Source organism: Telmatherina bonti (genome assembly GCF_933228915.1).
Source record: "Telmatherina bonti genome assembly, chromosome: 12".
NCBI lineage: Eukaryota > Metazoa > Chordata > Actinopteri > Atheriniformes > Telmatherinidae > Telmatherina > Telmatherina bonti.
Genome location: NC_136610.1, coordinates 36,921,816 through 36,939,539, shown reverse-complemented (window position 1 = coordinate 36,939,539; position 17,724 = coordinate 36,921,816). Strand labels below are relative to the sequence as shown.

At 48.2% G+C, this 17,724-nt stretch overlaps 1 protein-coding gene across 1 annotated transcript in view; it reads left to right on the top strand.

The window, feature by feature from the left end:
* il1rapl2 (interleukin 1 receptor accessory protein-like 2) overlaps positions 1-17,724 on the top strand; it is a gene marked incomplete at both ends in the record, with an annotated part of 457,831 nt that overhangs the window by 225,041 nt on the left and 215,066 nt on the right. The window contains 2 exons of the mRNA XM_079250294.1: positions 2,029-2,198; positions 3,552-3,655. Coding sequence (XP_079106420.1) covers positions 2,029-2,198; positions 3,552-3,655 — 274 coding nt within the window. The remainder of the gene's footprint in view (positions 1-2,028; positions 2,199-3,551; positions 3,656-17,724) is intronic.

Sequence of the window (17,724 nt, the reverse complement as noted above, 5' to 3'; positions counted from 1 at the left end):
TCTTTCTAAAAGTTGTTTAAAAACACATTTTTATTCTTTGGCCTTTGAGCAAGACTGAGTTGTCATCTGTGTCCTTGTGCATTGTTTTAACTGTTCTTTTTTATATGTTTTCTTTATTTTACCATTTTATTTATTCATTTGTTTTTATTCACTTGCTGTTACTGTACAGCACTTTCGTTTGCTGTTTGTTGTTTTAAAGTGCTTTAGAAATAAAAATGGTATGGTAGAGATGGTATGGTATGATATGGTATGGTATGGTATGATATGCTTTTCATTCTGGTTGACCTCGCATCACCCTCCATCGCGGCAGCCATCTTGTTGTCCATTTGGTAGGGTATGGTTTGGTATGGTATGGTAGGGTAGGGTAGGATGAGATAGGGTATGGTTGGGTATGGTAGGATGAGATAGGGTATGGTTGGGTATGGTAGGATGAGATAGGGTATGGTTGGGTATGGTATGGTATTGTAGGGTATGGTTTGGTATGGTAGGGTATGGTAGGATGAGATAGGGTATGGTTGGGTATGGTAGGATGAGATAGGGTATGGTTGGGTATGGTAGGATGAGATAGGGTATGGTTGGGTATGGTAGGATGGGATAGGGTATGGTTGGGTATGGTATGGTATTGTAGGGTATGGTTTGGTATGGTAGGGTATGGTAGGATGGGATAGGGTATGGTTGGGTATGGTAGGATGAGATAGGGTATGGTTGGGTATGGTAGGATGAGATAGGGTATGGTTGGGTATGGTAGGATGAGATAGGGTATGGTTGGGTATGGTAGGATGAGATAGGGTATGGTTGTGTATGGTAGAATGGGATAGGGTATGGTTGGGTATGGTAGGGTATTGTAGGGTATGGTTTGGTATGGTAGGGTATGGTAGGATGGGATAGGGTATGGTTGGGTATGGTAGGATGAGATAGGGTATGGTTGGGTATGGTAGGATGAGATAGGGTATGGTTGGGTATGGTAGGATGGGATAGGGTATGGTTGGGTATGGTAGGGTATTGTAGGGTATGGTTTGGTATGGTAGGGTATGGTAGGATGGGATAGGGTATGGTTGGGTATGGTTGGGTATGGTAGGATGAGATAGGGTATGGTTGGGTATGGTAGGATGAGATAGGGTATGGTTGGGTATGGTAGGATGAGATAGGGTATGGTTGGGTATGGTAGGATGAGATAGGGTATGGTTGGGTATGGTATGGTATTGTAGGGTATGGTTTGGTATGGTAATGTAGGGTATGGTAGCGTATGGTATGGTAGGGTATGGGATGGTCTGTTGAGCTGGTTCAGATGGAAAGAAAGGCTTTGTGATGACGCCACGAACGGTACGACTATCTGAGCCAAAAACCACCAGGAAGGACAAAGCCTTCACAAGACATCTGAAAGAAAAGAAAAGAGGGGGAGGTGGAGAAGAGGAGGGGAGGCGAGGTCCATTTGGGAAAGCAGCCTCGTCATTTTGGGTTCTGACCTTTTCAGTCGCAGCTGCTCCGTCTTGTCTTTGGTCTGTAACTTGCTTTTCGTTCTGGTTGACCTCGCCTCACCCTCCATCATTGCAGCCATCTTGTTGTCCATTTGGTTTGACCTTCTCTCCTTTTCATTCCCATCCTCCCGTCAAACTCCTTCAGCAACGAACTTTTTCATGGTTTGCAGAGAAATATGAAGAAAATTTATTTTTATGTGTTGAGTTCCAGCTCATAGATGGTTTTTACTGCTTTCTCTCCATCAACAGGAAGGATGGAAGAACACAGCATGTTCTTTTAGTTTTACTGGCATCCTTTTACAGAGGAGAGAAGAAAAAAACATGAAATCTAGATTGTTTTTTCTCTTATTGCCTCAACAAATAAAAACAATATACCAGAAGAAATCAGATGAAACACTCCGTCTTCCTCCAACGAGTTTCTTCTGAAACATACGTCTTTGTTTTCTAAGGAGTGTTTTCTGATGACGAATCGTTTTACTTCTGAACCGGAGTTTGTTTCTTTGGTTCTTCTTCTCAACTTTTCTCTGTTTTCCTCTCTTTTTCCTCCCAGTGGACGGATGCATAGACTGGTCAGTGGACCTGAAGGAGTACCACGTTCTGGCCGGCGAGCCTGTTCGGGTCAAATGTGCCTTGTTCTACAGCTACATACGAACCAACTACACCATGGCAACCAACGCCAAGCTGCGCCTCATCTGGTACAAGAACAAAGGAGATGCTGAGGTAAGATGGCTGGATTTACAGCCCACGGGGCGGACGGGAGGAGTCAGAGGATGGAAGGAGGCAGGAATAAGAAGCCTGTTGATGTGATGCAAGTTGGAATAGAAATGTCGACTTCTCCGTTAATTAATTCAGGGTTAAATTTCATTCCAATAAGTCACCATTTATCCTTACAGTCCCTCATCGAGGCCATGTCGGGTTAGAAACGGTTACAATAAAGATAAACAAACACATTGACAGGAAAATTATTGCTCAAACCACAACTTGTGTTTTCAATTAAGCTGCTGAGGCGAGATCCGGGAGGTAATGTGTGATGTGACAGATGTCGCCGTGACACCGGCCATCACACGGAAGCAGCCCTGTCAATCACTGGGCTTCGTTAAAAATTGTTTTGAGAGGAAAATAATTCACTTGGTGATTGGCAGGCTTCTTAGTAACCGATGACAGGCCTCACCAACCGGCTGGTCTCGCTGGTCGGGAAGTGTGTGTGTGTGGGGGGGGGGGGGGGGGGATTAGAAGCTGACTGCAAAGATCCTGTTGAGATACGATAAATAGTCACCAAACCCGAAAGGGATAATTAAATAGCTGTAGTTCGGCACTGCGGGCATGTATGAAGGATGGATGGACATTTTCTGACGCCTATCCGGGGTCGGGTTGCGGGGGCGGCAGTCTAAGCTGGGAAACCCAAACCCTCTCCCTAACCACGTTCACCAGATCATCAGGGGGATCCCAAGGAGTTCCCAGGTTTAAACCCACCAGCGTGTCCTGGGTCTTCCCTGGGGTCTCCTCCCAGAGGGACGTGCCTGGAACACCTCACCAGGGAGGTCCAGGAGGCATCCTGACCAGATGCCCGAGCCACCTCAACTGGTTCCTCTCGATGCGGAGGAGCAGCGGCTCTACTCTGATCTCCTCCCGGATGACCGAGCTCCTCACCCTATCTCTAAGGGAGAGAAGTTCCATAAAATTTCTGAACAGAATCGGTGATGAAGGGCAGCCTTGGTGGAGTCCAACCCACACTGGAAACCAATCCGACTTACCGCCGGTGATGCGGACCAAACTCTGATACCTGTCGTACTGATATCAGAGTAAGATATAAGAGTTAAGACATGACATATGCTAACAGTCGAACATTTGGACACAATTTCCATTAAAACCAGATTCAGTATCTGTCCAAACCTGAGGCTGGTTCTGTTCCTACTTCCAGATTCCAGGGTTGAATGTAAATAGTCGTGCAGAGGAACCCAACACCATCAGTGTCTTGCACTGAACTACTGTATTAATATTAAATCATTTTATATAGTTTATAGTTTCTGTTCAGCTCATGTCGGTCTAAATAAAAATGTCTCTTTCCTTCAGGAGCCCATCATCTTCTCAGGCCACAGGCTGAGTAAAGAAGACGACTCCATCTGGTTCAGATCGGCAGAAATGGAGGACAACGGATTCTACACTTGTGTTTTAAGGTAGCACATCTGCAGAACTTCACACACAGCTGGACTGAGTTCATGCCGACGTGGAGCTCGGCTCACTTGGAAGCGAAAACACCGGGCATCGAACGACAGCCGACTAAACTGATCTGAATCAGCGTTCATCAGGATCATCAAGAGCCTTTAAATGACAAACGGGGACTTTTTCATTCAGTGAGATGTTAGATTGTTCAGGTCTGTGAAACACAGAACAGTTTTTCTCTTCAGGTGTTGCAGGCTCGGGTGTGTGTTTGACCTGCCAGTTCTGTGAAACGCTGCCAGTTTAGGAAGTTGTGTGTTGGCAGGACATCGGACGCTGGCATGCAAACGGCGGGGAGTTGCAGGGAAATGTGGTTGTGCGTGAAACTTCCACGGAGCAGTCGGCTTTGTAGTCCACAACAAAGCTCGTCTTCTCCTTTTCCTCCCAGTGAAACGCGTCCGTTTGCATAATTACTTGAATTAAAATGTGTCTCCTGTTGTGCCAAAAATGCAAAGCGAATTCAGCCCAAAGCTTCGCTTCCACTCTTACAGCCAACACGTCAACATGTGGCTGTAGTGGGCTGAGACGGCTGCCTCCATGGACAGACTAAACCAGGAAGCTAAACTGGTGTCCCGAAGGAAAGCTCTCCATGATGGGAAGAGTTCATGCGAGGGGTCCTGAAGGATGCTGTCCCACCATCTGCTGCACACATCGTGGAAAGTGATCTGAGTGGAAGTTTAGTGGTTGAGGAGCAGATTAGCTCTGGTTTTATGGATGAATGGCGTGAAACGAGCAGGTTATGGAGAATGCCATAATCCAGTTTAACCAAGCCAACTTTATTTATAAAGCACTTTCTGACAGCTACTGCTGAACAAAGGGCTAAACATAACATAATTAACATGTAAAAACATAAAACAATAAAAACAGTAAAATTAAAACCATAAAATATGTTTATTTTTTAACGAGAAACGGTGCCTGGTAATAAATAACAATAAATACCAAATGTAAATTGGCAAGATTTTAACAAAGCTAATTCTATCTTCAGTCGCTTGGAAGGAAAAAATAATATGGCAAAAATATAAATAAAATAACAAGGATATTGTTATGTGTGCATGTAAATATATACGTGTGTGTGTGTGTGTGTGTGTGTGGAGAGATAGAAGCGAGGTAAATGAGCATCTGTTCTCCACTAAACCAGCTGAAGTCTCCTCCCAGTGGCACCAGTTGACCATGAGAGCAATGGGGAAGGATAGCGTGGTGTTGCAGCAGAGCGTGGCGTTACAGCGTGGCGTTACAGGGGAGCGTGGCGTTGCAGCGTGGCGTTGCAGCGAGGCGTTGCAGCGTGGCGTTACAGCGTGGCGTTACAGGGGAGCGTGGCGTTGCAGCGTGGCGTTGCAGCGAGGCGTTACAGCGTGGCGTTACAGCGTGGCGTTACAGCGTGGCGTTACAGGGGAGCGTGGCGTTGCAGCGTGGCGTTGCAGCGAGGCGTTACAGCGTGGCGTTACAGCGTGGCGTTACAGGGGAGCGTGGCGTTGCAGCGTGGCGTTGCAGCGTGGCGTTACAGCGTGGCGTTACAGCGTGGCGTTGCAGCGTGGCGTTGCAGCAGAGCGTGGCGTTACAGCGTGGCGTTACAGGGGAGCGTGGCGTTGCAGCGTGGCGTTGCAGCGAGGCGTTGCAGCGTGGCGTTGCAGCGTGGCGTTGCAGCGTGGCGTTGCAGCGAGGCGTTACAGCGTGGCGTTACAGTGTGGCGTTACAGTGTGGCGTTACAGCGTGGCGTCGCAGCAGAGCGTGGCGTTGCAGCAGAGTGTGGCGTGCGTGGCGTTACAGCGTGGCGTTACAGCAGAGTGTGGCGTTACAGCGTGGCGTTACAGCGTGGCGTTACAGCGTGGCGTTACAGCAGAGTGTGGCGTTACAGCGTGGCGTTACAGCATGGCGTTACAGCGTGGCGTTACAGCGTGGCGTTACAGCGTGGCGTTACAGCGTGGCGTTACAGCAGAGCGTGGCGTTACAGCAGAGCGTGGCGTTGCAGCGTGGCGTTACAGCGTGGCGTTACAGCGTGGCGTTACAGCGTGGCGTTACAGCAGAGCGTGGCGTTACAGCAGAGCGTGGCGTTGCAGCGTGGCGTTGCAGCGTGGCGTTACAGCGTGGCGTTACAGCAGAGCGTGGCGTTGCAGCGTGGCGTTGCAGCGTGGCGTTACAGCGTGGCGTTACAGCGTGGCGTTACAGCAGAGCGTGGCGTTGCAGCGTGGCGTTGCAGCGTGGCGTTGCAGCGTGGCGTTACAGTGTGGCGTTACAGCAGAGCGTGGCGTTGCAGCGTGGCGTTGCAGCGTGGCGTTGCAGCGTGGCGTTGCAGCGTGGCGTTACAGCGTGGCGTTACAGCGTGGCGTTACAGCAGAGCGTGGCGTTGCAGCGTGGCGTTGCAGCGTGGCGTTGCAGCGTGGCGTTGCAGCGTGGCGTTGCAGCGTGGCGTTACAGCGTGGCGTTACAGCAGAGCGTGGCGTTGCAGCGTGGCGTTACAGCGTGGCGTTGCAGCGTGGCGTTACAGCGTGGCGTTACAGCGTGGCGTTGCAGCGTGGCGTTACAGCGTGGCGTTACAGCGTGGCGTTACAGCGTGGCGTTACAGCAGAGTGTGGCGTTGCAGCGTGGCGTTGCAGCGTGGCGTTGCAGCGTGGCGTTACAGCGTGGCGTTACAGTGTGGCGTTACAATGTGGCGTTACAGCGTGGAGATGCAGGTTGAAGAACTCTTCGATTCCAGCAGCGTTTCAGGAGTTTCTGCCAGATTCTGTCTCCATGATGGGAATACAGGTCGCATTACTGGTTCCACTGGACTCGTCCTGCTGGGGTTACTGGTCTGTTAGGGTTAGAATGGAGACTGTTTGAAAAAAAAGTGCTGAGTCATGTTAGATTCCGGACAGTTTTGGTTTCTGAAGAACAGTGGTTTTAACATGGTGATTGGCGTGCACAGCTGGAAGTCGTGGTTTTCCCAGTTTCAGAGGGACGATGTGAAAACGTTTCTCTCGACACTGGGAAGTCCTGGAAGACTGTTTGCGGTTCCTGTCGTGGAAAAATGAAGTCTGCGGCGTGCTCTGGTGTAAACATGTTGTGTGCAACAGCGATCCACAACCCTGGTCCTGTAGGACCGGAGTCCTGCAGGTTCTCCACGTTGGAACACACCTGATCAGACTGAGACAAGCTCTGCACATGTCTGCTGAACACACACTGAAGTGAATCAGGTGTGTTGCAGCAGGGACACCTGGAAAACCTGCAGGTCCTCCAGGACCAAGATTAGGATCCAACGTGTTTGTTGATGTGCGAACTGAGTCGATACGGCAGTGCAGGTTGGCGTAACGTCGGCCTCCAACGTTCTGCCATGTTCTCCGAGCTTTTCTGGAACTCTGGTTCTTCTTCTGCATCTGAAACCTTCATCATCCTCTTCCTGTTTCTTTTGCACCTCGTCAACCATCCTCTTCCTCCTCCCACAGATTCTTCCCAACCCACATCTCATCTGCTTTCCGTTCGTCTCACCAGTTCACGCTCTACACCTCCTCCTCCACCTTCGCTGTTTCCCATCAGCTCCCGGTTCCTCCTGCCCTCTTCATCTCCGTCCTCCTCCCCCTCATCCTCCCCCTGCCTCTGCTCTCCTCCCACCTTTTCCTGCCAGAGCTTGACACCTACCCTCCGTAATAAGCTCTCTCTTCCACTCTCCCTCTCTTTCTGTCTTTCCCTCGCTCGCTCAGCATGACAACCTAATTAGGGCTTGGTGTCTGTCATTGTCTCAGGGCCTCTTATTAGTGCACACACACACGTACACACACACACACACGCACACACACACTCAGGCAAATCACCTCCTGTCCTAGTGGGGAGCCACCAACTGGATCTTATTATACTACTAGAAGGTTGAATCTAAGATATATAACTCTGTGCTGAAAATGAGAAACTGGATTTTCAAATGAATTTATTGCCGTTCATCTGATCCATACGGCTGTTGCTACGGAACAAAAATAACTTTTCAGAATTCATTTCACCTGCTGTTGTGACGCTCACATCTGTCTGATATGAGGAGGGTCAATAAAAATATGACTGTCAGACGAGGCGACAGCCTGGAAGTAATAATCCACAATTTAAACAAGTCATGGAGAAAAGAAACAATGATGAGAATATTTAGGAAGTTTATCAAACTTTTCTGTCCTGACATGGCTGTAAACCTGCCAGGGGTGTGAATTATATTTCCTGATGTATCGCAGTTGGTTTCCTGGATGTGCAAATGCACGATGAAGCACTGAGAGCCATTTGATTCACTAGAAAGGCCCTGAGAGAGTCCAGACCTGCAGCCAGCAGCCGGTCTTCTGGTCCTACATCCATCTGATAAGGATCCACTTCCATTGATACTGAATCCACATCAGGGTTTTTTACTTTTTTTAAATGGATTTTTTTTGGTGAAAAAAATCTATTCTTTTCTTTTTCCAAATTAATACAAATAATCCATTAAAAATGTTTGTCATCAGGTTTCCGACCAACACGAAGCCTCATTGTTTTCCAAATGTTTATTCTTCTCGATCTTCTTCTCAGCACAACTAACTCAAATTTGACCCCCTTAGCCCCCGTAAAAAGTTGTAATACTTGACACACACCACAAGCCCGGTGAATGTAGCGATATTCTATGTTGTTCCTGTTCTGGATGGTAGTATCCAGAATGTTATTCCTGTTCTGGATGGTAGTATCCAGAATGTTGTTCCTGTTCTGGATGGTAGTATCCAGAATGTTATTCCTGTTCTGGATGGTAGTATCCAGGATGTTGTTCCTGTTCTGGATGGTAGTATCCAGAATGTTATTCCTGTTCTGGATGGTAGTATCCAGGATGTTGTTCCTGTTCTGGATGGTAGTATCCAGAATGTTATTCCTGTTCTGGATGGTAGTATCCAGGATGTTGTTCCTGTTCTGGATGGTAGTATCCAGAATGTTATTCCTGTTCTGGATGGTAGTATCCAGGATGTTGTTCCTGTTCTGGATGGTAGTATCCAGAATGTTATTCCTGTTCTGGATGGTAGTATCCAGAATGTTGTTCCTGTTCTGGATGGTAGTATCCAGAATGTTATTCCTGTTCTGGATGGTAGTATCCAGAATGTTGTTCCTGTTCTGGATGGTAGTATCCAGGATGTTGTTCCTGTTCTGGATGGTAGTATCCAGAATGTTATTCCTATTCTGGATGGTAGTATCCAGAATGTTGTTCATGTTCTGGATGGTAGTATCCAGGATGTTGTTCCTGTTCTGGATGGTAGTATCCAGGATGTTGTTCCTGTTCTGGATGGTGGTATCCAGAATGTTGTTCCTGTTCTGGATGGTAGTATCCAGGATGTTGTTCCTGTTCTGGATGGTGGTATCCAGAATGTTGTTCCTGTTCTGGATGGTAGTATCCAGAATGTTATTCCTGTTCTGGATGGTAGTATCCAGAATGTTATTCCTGTTCTGGATGGTAGTATCCAGGATGTTGTTCCTGTTCTGGATGGTAGTATCCAGGATGTTGTTCCTGTTCTGGATGGTAGTATACAGAATGTTGTTCCTGTTCTGGATGGTAGTATCCAGAATGTTGTTCCTGTTCTGGATGGTAGTATCCAGAATGTTATTCCTGTTCTGGATGATAGTATCCAGAATGTTGTTCCTGTTCTGGATGGTAGCATCCAGAATGTTGTTCCTGTTCTGGATGGTAGTATCCAGGATGTTGTTCCTGTTCTGGATGGTAGTATCCAGAATGTTATTCCTATTCTGGATGGTAGTATCCAGGATGTTTTTCCTGTTCTGGATGGTAGTATCCAGGATGTTGTTCCTGTTCTGGATGGTAGTATCCAGAATGTTGTTCCTATTCTGGATGGTAGTATCCAGGATGTTGTTCCTGTTCTGGATGGTAGTATCCAGAACGTTATTCCTGTTCTGGATGGTGGTATCCAGAACGTTATTCCTGTTCTGGATGGTAGTATCCAGAACGTTATTCCTGTTCTGGATGGTAGTATCCAGAACGTTATTCCTGTTCTGGATGGTATTATCCAGAATGTTCCTGTTCTGGATGGTAGTATCCAGAACGTTATTCCTGTTCTGGATGGTAGTATCCAGAATGCTGGGATCAATATCTATCTTTGATATCTTGGACAACCTGTTGGGAACTTCAGGAACAGCCTTAGAAACGGGAATTGGGGAGGGTAACACCTGCTGCTTAAAACCCAAAACGTTCGATGGATCGTCAGAAAACCACTTAAACATTTTGTATTCATACTGAAAATCAAGATCAAGCGATCTTTTCCTAATTCATAAGAAGCAAAAGGAACAAACCAAAGAAAACGAGGAGGAAGAAGATGTGACAAAATAAACAACTGAAGGAGACTGAGCGGAAGTTGAGAACAGGATAAAATGTTTTTTTTTCTTCATCTGGTCTTTTCAGAAGGTTGAAAACAACTTTATATTTGTGCTTCACTGCTCGCAACCGGTGTCAAATCAGCACTGCCCCCTAGTGGATGAACTGACCTAATTACCACGGCGACACAAAAGATGTAAGGAATTGTGAGAGCGGCGACGTACGACGATGTCTGAAAGGTAGAAAATGAATGTGAACAAAGCATAAGTGGGTTTTAAGACATGAAATACAGAGAAAGAGACACTCGGACGGAGAGGTGGAAAAATGAAAGCATGTGGAAATGAAGGTAAAGTCAAGGAGAACGGGTTAAACTGGGAGGCAGGAGGTAAACAGACCAAACGGAAAAAGTGGAGGGAAAATTATAGACGGGAGATGGAATCATGTAGAGACGAAGAAAAGAAGTGGAAGATGAAAGTCATGGTGGAAAAGGAAAAAATCTATTTTCTCTGCAGGTATAAGGACCTCAGCGGGGGGGTGGGGCATGCAGCGACTGCCCAAGACCCTCCATTTTGATTTGGATAATACACACCGCAAGCGTGCACACACATACATGCACGCACACACACACACACACACACACACACACACACACACACACAGTTTACCTTCAGGCTGTGAAAAAGACTTTGTCTAAACCTCCATCCTGGAAATCTGGACTGTCAGACTGAGGAAGTACAGAAAGCATAGACTATATGTAGACACACACACACACACACACACACACACACACACACACAGAGAAAAGAGAAGAGAAATGTGTGGAAAGAAATTTACTAAAATCAGTTATCGAAAATAAATCACTTCAGATGCTTAAATAACAACAAAACTTTGGAGTCGGTCTGAACTCCATAAATAAAAACCAGTTCGAACGACTCGGGGTTAAAATGTCACCATACATGTGGAGTTTATGAAGAAATACAATCATCACTAAATAAAAATAAAAATAAATAAAAGTGTGTGTGTGTGTGTGTGTGTGTGTGTGTGTGTGTGTGTGTGTGTGTGTGTGTGTTTTCCTTGCTTGTTAAAAATGTTCGGTAAACTGAAGAAAGGAGCTGTTTGTACTGGAGAAGAATTCATCTGAAAATGAATTCAAGCTGGATTCTTACCCCAGTAGGAGCCTGTAGGGACTAGAAGGGACCTGTAGGGACCAGTAGGACTCAGTAGGAGCCTGAAGGGACCAGAAGGGACCTGTAGGGACCAGTAGGACTCAGTAGGAGCCTGTAGGGACCAGAAGGGACCTGTAGGGACCAGTAGGACTCAGTAGGAGCCTGTAGGGACCAGAAGGGACCTGTAGGGGCCAGTAGGACTCAGTAGGAGCCTGAAGGGACCAGAAGGGACCTGTAGGGACCAGTAGGACTCAGTAGGAGCCTGTAGGGACCAGAAGGGACCTGTAGGGACCAGTAGGACTCAGTAGGAGCCTGTAGGGACCAGAAGGGACCTGTAGGGGCCAGTAGGACTCAGTAGGAGCCTGTAGGGACCAGAAGGGACCTGTAGGGGCCAGTAGCACCCGGTAGTGGCCAGTAGGGAACTGTAGGGGCCAGTAGGGACCTGTAGGGGCCAGTAGGGAACTGTAGGGGCCAGTAGGGAACTGTAGGGGCCAGTAGCACCCGGTAGGGGCCAGTAGGGACCTGTAGGGGCCAGTAGGGAACTGTAGGGGCCAGTAGCACCCGGTAGGGGCCAGTAGGGAACTGTAGGGGCCAGTAGGGACCTGTAGGGGCCAGTAGCACCCGGTAGGGGCCAGTAGGGACCTGTAGGGGCCAGTAGCACCCGGTAGGGGCCAGTAGGGACCTGTAGGGGCCAGTAGGGACCGGTAGGGGCCAGTAGGGACCTGTAGGGACCAGTAGGGAACTGTAGGGGCCAGTAGGGACCGGTAGGGGCCAGTAGGGACCGGTAGGGGCCAGTAGCACCCGGTAGGGGCCAGTAGGGACCTGTAGGGGCCAGTAGCACCCGGTAGGGGCCAGTAGGGACCTGTAGGGACCAGTAGGGAACTGTAGGGGCCAGTAGGGACCGGTAGGGGCCAGTAGGGACCTGTAGGGACCAGTAGGGAACTGTAGGGACCAGTAGGGAACTGTAGGGGCCAGTAGGGACCGGTAGGGGCCAGTAGGGACCTGTAGGGGCCAGTAGGGAACTGTAGGGGCCAGTAGGGACCGGTAGGGGCCAGTAGGGACCTGTAGGGGCCAGTAGGGAACTGTAGTGGCCAGTAGGGACCTGTAGGGGCCAGTAGGGACCTGTAGGGGCCAGTAGGGACCTGTAGGGAACTGTAGGGGCCAGTAGGGACCTGTAGGGGCCAGTAGGGAACTGTAGGGAACTGTAGGGGCCAGTAGGGACCTGTAGGGGCCAGTAGGACTCAGTAGTGGCCAGTAGGGACCAGTAGGGAACTGTAGGGGCCAGTAGGGACCGGTAGGGGCCAGTAGGGACCTGTAGGGACCAGTAGGGAACTGTAGGGACCAGTAGGGAACTGTAGGGGCCAGTAGGGACCGGTAGGGGCCAGTAGGGACCTGTAGGGGCCAGTAGGGAACTGTAGGGGCCAGTAGGGACCGGTAGGGGCCAGTAGGGACCTGTAGGGGCCAGTAGGGAACTGTAGTGGCCAGTAGGGACCTGTAGGGGCCAGTAGGGACCTGTAGGGGCCAGTAGGGACCTGTAGGGAACTGTAGGGGCCAGTAGGGACCTGTAGGGGCCAGTAGGGAACTGTAGGGAACTGTAGGGGCCAGTAGGGACCTGTAGGGGCCAGTAGGGACCGGTAGGGGCCAGTAGGGACCTGTAGGGGCCAGTAGGGAACTGTAGTGGCCAGTAGGGACCTGTAGGGGCCAGTAGGGACCTGTAGGGGCCAGTAGGGACCTGTAGGGAACTGTAGGGGCCAGTAGGGACCTGTAGGGGCCAGTAGGGAACTGTAGGGAACTGTAGGGGCCAGTAGGGACCTGTAGGGGCCAGTAGGACTCAGTAGTGGCCAGTAGGGACCGGTAGGGGCCAGTAGGGACCTGTAGGGGCCAGTAGCACCCGGTAGGGGCCAGTAGGGAACTGTAGGGGCCAGTAGGGACCGGTAGGGGCCAGTAGGGAACTGTAGGGGCCAGTAGGGACCTGTAGGGACCAGTAGGGACCTGTAGGGAACTGTAGGGGCCAGTAGGGAACTGTAGGGGCCAGTAGGGACCTGTAGGGGCCAGTAGGGAACTGTAGGGGCCAGTAGGGACCTGTAGGGGCCAGTAGGGACCTGTAGGGGCCAGTAGGGAACTGTAGGGGCCAGTAGGGAACTGTAGGGGCCAGTAGGGAACTGTAGGGGCCAGTAGGGACCTGTAGGGGCCAGTAGGGAACTGTAGGGGCCAGTAGGGACCTGTAGGGGCCAGTAGGGAACTGTAGGGGCCAGTAGGGACCTGTAGGGGCCAGTAGCACCCGGTAGGGGCCAGCATTCCTGAGGAAGGATGCATTCTGAATGTGATCATAATAAAAGGTTTCCTGAACAGGAAGCGTCTCGTGTCGCCAGCAGTCAGAATCCGTTTCGGTTTGGTGAAACCAGATTGATCCAAGCTTTTAAAATGTTAGATTTAGCATTTTTTATGATTATTTTAAGCCAAACATGAGAACATCATATAACTGGAGACAAGAGGTTCCGGGGGGTCGGGGCCCACCCACCCTGCAATCAGCAACCCCCCCGACCTGCTTCTGGATGTCAGAGCTTTATGGACACTGTCTTCTTTTAGGTCCTCACATGAAGCCCCCTATGCACCGAGGACCGGGACATTTGTCCCAACAGCTCATTAGGTTTTACAGTGTTTTTTCTTCTGATTGGTTTTATAATCTTGTCATTTCATTGTGCAGCACTGTGGCCGTGTGTGTGTGTGTGTGTGTGTGTGTGTGTGTGTGTTCCTGCACAGGGAAGAGATGTGGAATCTCTCTTATTCACACACTTCACATGCTTGTTAAATTCTCCTGGAGAAGGTCTGAGACGAGGTGTTGATCTCATGCTGGTTTAATTGGTCTGCAAAGCCTCAAGTTTGACACTCAGGTCTTTTTCCCGGTGGTCTGCCTCAGAGGACACTTTCTGCGTATTCTGCACATGCAGGACAATATTCCCTCATTAGGCCGAAACGAGGCCTTGATGGGAATCTGGCGTTTGATGAAAAGCTGGACCTAAAGGAGGGAGCGTTGACAGTGAATGTTGATCAGATGCATTCGGAGTTCTGGAACGTTTCCACCCTGATTGCAGGATTCATACGGAGCTTCCTGGCAGCTGCTTCATCGCCCGGCTTCTGGAAGATCTCCAGCCAAACATGATGGATGATGGACACAATCATGCTCCTTATTTTCTCTTGGGGGTGTTGCTGGAAGGAAACGTCTGGATGTGTGCAGTGGCTTCTGGGAACGTAATGGTTGATCTGAATACATCACCTGGATCTGCTCATTTCATGTAGATTTCATTTGGAACAAGGTCAGCATCTTTACATAGCTCTCTATATCCAGCCTAATAGCTCTCTGATTGGAAGCTAAAAGTGGTGAGGGGCTTGTTATCCACTCAGCAGGAGGCAAACTGTTCTGCTCCTGGTTTGCTGCTGCGAACGAGAACAGAGTCGTGTGGCTTAAAAAGAGCCGATTTGACCCTTTTGGGAGTCGCAGCTCCAGCTGTCGAGCTGGATTTCTGCTGTAAAACCGACAAAGCAGAGAAACAGAAAACACAAAGACGAAGGGGGGACAGGTGTTAGCTGGAGAACGAGGTGGTATCAGATGAGACATTTCATTCTGCTGCCCGTTATTCCCGTCAGCCAATCACATCAGATGCTGAAAATCTGCATCGCTTCTGGATGATCAGTTAGACGACTGCTGCTGCCAACGGAGTTCACCACAAATGTCTTCTGTTGATTTTCTGACACAATGATCTTTAACACCTTTTACTGAAGAAAAACTTGTAACCTGAGTTACCAGAACGGTGCTTCTCCTCATCCGATCTGGTCAGCAACCAAAGATGTGAAAATAGAGATTTAAAAAAAATGTTTTGTTTGTTTTAATAGTTTTTTTCACAACACGTCCAGATTCCTTCATGAGAAAAACACTTTAATATCCGTGTAAATTCATGGGTTTCATGTGGCATCACTGTATTTTAACGACATCTTTACACATATGGATCATTGAGGATCTCTGGTGAAAACCTGGCGAGCCAGCCGGGAGGCTCAACCTGAAAACTTTGCTCCTCATGACCGTTCCCGGGTGTGTAATAGATGTTTTATGTTTTTTTTTACATTTGTGTTCTTTATTTCTATTTGTGTTTCTCTTTATGTGTGTGTGTGTGTGTGTGTGTGTGTGTGTTTGTATGCAGCACGCTGGCCAACAGCTTCTGTCTTTAAATGTGTTTTATTAATAAAGTTTCCCTGCCTGTTATATATATATATATATATATATAACATGCCAGACAACAAATGGAATTTCACATCATTGACATTTTAAGTTGTCAAGTAAAATTTCTTTTAAACAATTTAAATATAACTTTAAGAAGGCCGGCTTGCATCTCACCCAAAAGGCCACAAGTTAGCATTTTGCTTGCAGGCGACATTCAGCGTGGACGCGATCCGATGAACGTCTGCAGAGGGGATCCGTTTTAATCCCATCTCATATGAACAGTTGCCCCTTTAGCATGACAACAAACTTTCTGTAACCTTTCATCAAGCAGAGCCATGGCAACGCCATGACTTTACCCTCGTCGTGGAGAAGACATGCTTCACAGACTGTGAAACTTCATGGTGGCAGATGAGAAAAGGCTTTTACTGGTAATTCAGCAATGACGAATTCTTGCCGATGGCTTGGTGGGTGGTTGCGTGGCTAATGGGTGGTTGACTACACACAGTAAATAGCTGTTTACATGCTGACATTTCACTGTCATCATCCCATCTCTCTCTCCATCAAACAGTTTTTTCACCATTTCTGCTGAAGCAGATAAAAAAATGATAATTCTGCAGTTTTTAAGTGTCTTTATTTCCGTCCACTCCTTCCCGTCGGCTGTTATCCTGAGACATTTCCTCGCCGTCTGAGGACTAAATCCTGCTCTCTGTCACAAGGTGCTTCTTCACGCCGGCCAAATGTTTAACCTTTCTCCTCATCAGATTAACAGACTCCAAGTGGAAGAAGAAGAAAGCGACGGAGACAAAGAGATGAAGAGAGAGACAGATTGGGTGGGGGTGAAAAAGGTGGTGCCAGGAAAAGGGTACAGCTGAGAGGAGTGGACAGCAAAATAGGAGCCGAGAAGGAGAGAGCGGTCATTTGAAGTTTTTGGCAGCCGTCCTGTCGGTATGACTCTCTTGCCAGTGTGGGCTAACGTGCGCCAGAGCGTGCCAAGTGGAGCCCACGCTCGCTGCCCCGGCCAGGCTTTGGGAAAAGAAGGAAAATAAAAATAATTTTGACACTTTGATGTGAAGGGGATTTAAGGTTGTGTGAAATGCTATCTGGCCTGCTGGAGATATGGGAGGAAGTGTGGAAACCAGGCATGCTGAGTGTCGGCTGGTTCAGCGGGAAAGCAGCGACGGTAGTTTGATTCCTGTAGTCCACAGACCTGGTCTAGGTGTCTCCTGGCAGACGCTGAGCGGTAAAGCACAGTTCCATCTCCTGGAATGTGAAATGATCTGACATTTATCCATGTAATTGAAAATATGATGTAATGTTTGGGGCGGGTTAAAGCAGATAAACCTGCTGCCGCATTACAAACCTTCACGATCATATATCCAGAAATGTTTCTTTGAATTGATTTATTGTCATTTTTAGTGTCGGAGCTGTACAAAGTATCGATCAGGCCCATTCTCTACCGCTTGTTGGGGGTCGAGTTGTGACCTCCGATAAACGGTAAGGAATTTGAAAGGGTCGATGGGGCTCTTAATATTTATTAATATTATTATAAGCACATCAAATTTGACCCCCTAACTACCCATAAAAAGAAATTTGGCACACACAAAAAATTCAGTCATCTATGGTCCGTATTCATGCCAATGTAAAAATGGCTCTACAGCGCCCCCTTGAGTGAGAAAAAAAATCGCCCAATGACGTAGGACAACGAAATTTGGCCCACATGTGTAACAACCCAAGTAAAAAATTCAATCAAATGCCTGTTGCCATGGCAACGGGGTGTCCGCCATCTTGGAGTTTACGCCAGTTTTTTCACGCGTCATACTTGAACAAACTAGTCTGAGGAGATTCATGTGATTGACTCCAAATTCGGTGAGAAGGTTTGTGACAAGTTGGGGACCAAATGCTGACCAAATCTTTCTAACAGGATAAACTGTGTTACCATGGCAACCTGGAGACATAAGCCTTCTTGCTGTTAAACACAGTTTACTGATCTCTCCACAGAAATGCATGGGATCTGCACCAAAACTGGACAACATTCATACCTGTTTGGTCCTCAACCATGGGGAGTGGGGGGGGGTGGCATTAGGCCCGGACCTGATGGATGCCGCTAGCTGCTTTAATATTATCAAAATTTAGGATATTGCTCCAGTTTTACAATCTCTTGGCTTCCCGTTTGCTTTTGAATTCATTTTATAATAATTTTATTAGTTTTTAAAGCTCTTTAAAGGTTTTAGTTTAATTTTTTTTTCTGACTTTCTTTGAGTTTATGACCATCCCAGCAACCTCAGGTCATTCCAGGTCATTGGTCTATTCCTGAGGGGGAGAGGAAAACATTTCAGTTGTTATGCACAAACT